We start from the raw sequence: 4,148 nt of genomic DNA on the forward strand, positions 1-4,148 counted from the left end.
ATGGCGACGTGTTGTGGTTAATGCATCAAGATTCAAAGTTAAGTCACAAACATTATAAGATTCTGTATTCTTAAAAATGCGTATTTGTGTCAATAATATAGTTTTAAGACACTAATATTTACGTATTCTAATACAAAGCATTTGCCCATATCGAACCCAAGCGAATAGTCTTACCTACTTCCATTTTTATTTATTCATATTTACAAACGAAAAAAACGAAAAATGAGAATATAAAAAAGTACGTTATATAGGGTTTTTAAGAAAATAGTTTATAATAACCCAAATAAAGAGCACATAAATCCAGTTTTAACGCTGTATGTATGAAAATGAAGGAGAAAATAACAGTTAATATGACCGCACTGAATAGGAAAATACAGAAAATATATAGATTATGTGATACTAGACATAGTCATGTGCAACCGATTGCCTTACCAGTTGTGAATTTCAGATTGGTGTCGCTCGTCTCGTACCAGAAACGGTCCCCGTTGCGAAGGTTGGCGAACTGCATAGCGACGAGACAGGACATTGTGGGGCCGGATATGGAGGTGCCTACCGCAGTCTCGGTCACGATGCCCGTCCATAGATCAACGTCCTTTGGGGAGCTTGAAGGACATTTATAAAGTTTGATGAATATTTTAATGTGCATTATTAAGCAGGTACACGTTTAAGGTTAGTGGCGAAACTAAAAATACTTACGAATTTTGTTATGGAGAATACCAGTTTAACAAAACTTACGCATAGACGCTCTGTAATTTGGCGATTACGTCAGCGGGGTGCGTTATCGCCAGGTCCGTCCATGAGGAGATTGTGACCCCTCCGCACAGCTGACGGTAAAGGTAGTACGCAGGCGTTCCCCACTCGCGGCCGCGCTCGATGTTAATAGATGCGAGGTCAGAGCCTTTGCCGTTCTCATCAATAAACATGAAATTCCGGGTGGCATCATTCATCAGTCTGAAACATTTATATGAACACCTGTGTTGTCAAATCTATACACAAAACCTTAACATCATGATCAAATAACGTGTTAGCGTATATCGTGTGCCAAATCGATAAAAAAAATATCGCATACAGTGAAGTTTTAAATGATCTCTATTTTAGCTCACGTTTATACAACCTCTATTTAAGAATGTTGTGCGCATAAATTAAAAAATGACCTGATACAAAATACTATGCAAAACACCCTCTACTGAATTAGATAACTACTTTTTGCAGTAAACATGATTTTTAGCGATATAATTATTAAATCAATACATCATAAGCTAATATTGAATACAGATTACGTTTATCATGCGACGCTTTAAAAGTAAAAACAGAGTTCGAGGCTGATCAACGTAGTTGCAATACCCATTTATAAAAGGGCATCCGTTGGCGACGAGTCCCAATAAAACCTGATCTACGCCACGGAAGTTGTCCCTCAAGAGGAATCCAGGATTCCTGAACACATTTTCCTGCTCAAGCGAGACTTGGTTCACAACACTCGAGCCAACGAACTCGGCCATGTCGAACACCGCGGGCATTAGAGTGTGGTATCTGAAAGTACAACCCTTGTTACGTGTAAAAGCGGCAAAAAACAACACTAAATTTTTTTTTGGGACATTTAACAACATATTTAATAGCAGTCACGTCGCTGTTTTGACGTAACCCAAGCAATTGAACAGTTAGTATGCACGTAAAATACATTCGGTTGCAATATGACATTAAATCTTGCTGAATCAATTCAAAAGTAAAACTAAACGCTACTAGACAACGGAAATTTAAGTATGGCAATGCATGATTGCGTCACCTAAGTCGCTTGCGATACTGTGAGTCGTGTTCTGAGAAAACTGGGCATAATGCATGTGCGTAAAGTAGCACAGGCTAATCAGGGACGACACTTTCCGCCTTAACTTGATTTTCGGTAAGGAGGGACTTTATTGAAACTAAAAGTTCCATAAAAGCGGAAAGTGTCGTCCCTGATAAGCATGTGCGGACTGCACAGGCTAATCTGGGATGACACTTTACGCACATGCATTAAGCCCAGTTTTCTCAGAACGCGACTCCTGTGTTCATACCTGTTGCCAAAGTTGAATTCCTGAATGAGGCTGGCGTCCACTGATTTATTGTAACTATAGGAACCAGACAGGCCGTACTGGGACACGTAGCTGCTGTCAAGTACCTTGGGCAACATCTCCCTGTAACAAACAACGCATGCATGGAAACAATGCTCTCCGACAATTTACTGAATGCATATTACCATTATGTAAACTGGAATAGGCGGTCGCAAACAAAGCTTTTGTATTTTATACGAGAAATATGTATAATTCTTACAACATTATCATGCACGTGTGGTCAAACGCATATAGTTTTATGAATCAGATTAAATTAACTCGACAATTCTTTGCGAGTTCTAAACAATAGAACCTCAAGGCAACCGAGTTCCGATTACTTGATTGTGGCGTAGTTGATATGTGTCCGCATAGAGACCGGGAGGTCACTGTTTCGATCCCAATGTGAGAGGGTTCTTTAGATCTCCCGTTAGTGACAAGTTAAAGCTGCTACCCAGGAAACGCACTCGATAGCGTTTCAATAAGCCTTTTTATAGACGTTCGATGCAATAAAGCTAAAATAAATAGGTTTAGCACTACTTGAATGTGATGTGCTGCAGCTCCGCCACCACGATGCGTCTGGTCTCCTGGAAGATCTTCTCGTCGCTCCAGTCGGCGTTCAGACTCTTCAGGTCGGCCGCCACGCGGTTGTGTTCTCGCATGAATACGGTATGAAACGTTGCCAGTCCAGGGTGCTGGTTCGCGCGAGTGTCACCTGCATAGAGCAAAAGGCTTTTGTTGCATGCGAAAAAGTCACGTTACTTGTTATTTATGTAAATCACACAATACATTATCGTCAAACTGAAGTTTAAGTTTTTACGTACCTGCGAGGAAGCAGAGGTCAGGGTGATTGACGTTGTCGCATTCCAGACCTGTTGGGTTCACAGCTTCCGGCATAAAATTGGCAGGGGACGTCTTAAGGGAACCTTGACAAAAAGCAATAGAATGTACCAATTTAGCGCGTTTATATGAACATTTTAATGTTTGTGCTTGTATAGAGCAAGTTAACTTTTGTCTGATTATCAAAGAAAGAAGCACAGCAAGTTTTGTTGATCCGCTTAAGAATATCAAATTGCCCTCTTTTGCAAATTATACAATTTACAATGAAATGTTCAAGCGCCAATCGCGGCTTCTTACCGCCAATGAAGGAACGCAACTCGTTGAGTTCAGCCTCGCTCGATCCATACACCATACTTCCATCTATATACGACGTGATGTCGTTGATTTGGTTTAGGATATCAGACCCTGTGATATATGCATGTAGTATTAATAAGGATTTTAACACATTTGTATTAAAGCTAATCTATAGATAAATGATAACACACAATTGACAGTTTATAAAAATGGTGTCTTTTATTACCATTTATATAATTTTATTGAATTTCTTTTAGAGCTAGTTTGACTCAGATTTTACAGCATCGTTAATCCGACAGCCAACTGTCGAGTACCAGACAAACTTTGTTGGTTTCAGCCATAAATCTATGACAAGCTGTCTACGGAAATTCTCCATTTTTCTCTGATTTAAGACTGTCGTCAAAGGATTGCAAACATTCGTTTAGTAGCTAACCGTTAAAATCGACTAAGCTTGACGATATTTGAGTGTGTGAAATGACTGCCATTAAATGATTAAAATAATTATAAAAAACGGCCAAACAGCATACAGCATTTGAAAATATTGACAACTCAATGAATTTAAATGGCGTGCGAGTCTTAAATGTCGTATAAAGAAACCAATGAGAAAACAAACACCTACGGCTGTCACATTGTTTCACCACGAAGGATCTACGGGCATCGAAGCAGTCTCCGGCGGAGAAAAAGTCGTCAGTCACTTTCACTCTGATTGGCATGCAGAACTTCCTGAAAGAAATACGCCTGTGTTAGATGCATTCTTGTGAACAAACCCTATTTAAACAAAATTGACTTGCCAAAAGACTTGATAAAGATAAATAAAACTCATGATAGGGTCAGATGATCGGTCGAACGCCAAACTCCATGTAAGGTCAAGTGAGCGCTTCAGGATCTGCCAAGTAACAAGACCTAATGACCAGCTAACTTGCCAGACCT

The 4,148-nt window shown here is 39.8% G+C and overlaps 2 protein-coding genes across 2 annotated transcripts; both read right to left on the reverse strand.

Annotated features, from left to right (window-relative positions):
• Nucleotides 1-351: 351 nt before the first annotated feature.
• LOC127879618 (peroxidasin homolog pxn-2-like) lies at nucleotides 352-933 on the reverse strand. Its single transcript, XM_052426571.1, has 2 exons — nucleotides 736-933; nucleotides 352-602 (listed from the first exon to the last, which is right to left on the reverse strand). The coding sequence occupies exons 1-2, from the start codon at nucleotides 921-923 to the stop codon at nucleotides 410-412; spliced, it is 381 nt and encodes a 126-aa protein (XP_052282531.1). The 5' UTR covers nucleotides 924-933; the 3' UTR covers nucleotides 352-409.
• Nucleotides 934-939: 6 nt separating this feature from the next.
• Nucleotides 940-3,594, reverse strand: LOC127878342 (peroxidase mlt-7-like). Its single transcript, XM_052424869.1, has 7 exons — nucleotides 3,516-3,594; nucleotides 3,222-3,329; nucleotides 2,909-3,010; nucleotides 2,625-2,799; nucleotides 2,052-2,171; nucleotides 1,281-1,530; nucleotides 940-951 (listed from the first exon to the last, which is right to left on the reverse strand). Exons 1-7 carry the CDS (start codon nucleotides 3,592-3,594, stop codon nucleotides 940-942), a joined length of 846 nt encoding a protein of 281 aa, XP_052280829.1.
• Nucleotides 3,595-4,148: the final 554 nt, after the last annotated feature.

Source organism: Dreissena polymorpha, chromosome 4 (assembly GCF_020536995.1).
Source record: "Dreissena polymorpha isolate Duluth1 chromosome 4, UMN_Dpol_1.0, whole genome shotgun sequence".
Classification (NCBI taxonomy): domain Eukaryota; kingdom Metazoa; phylum Mollusca; class Bivalvia; order Myida; family Dreissenidae; genus Dreissena; species Dreissena polymorpha.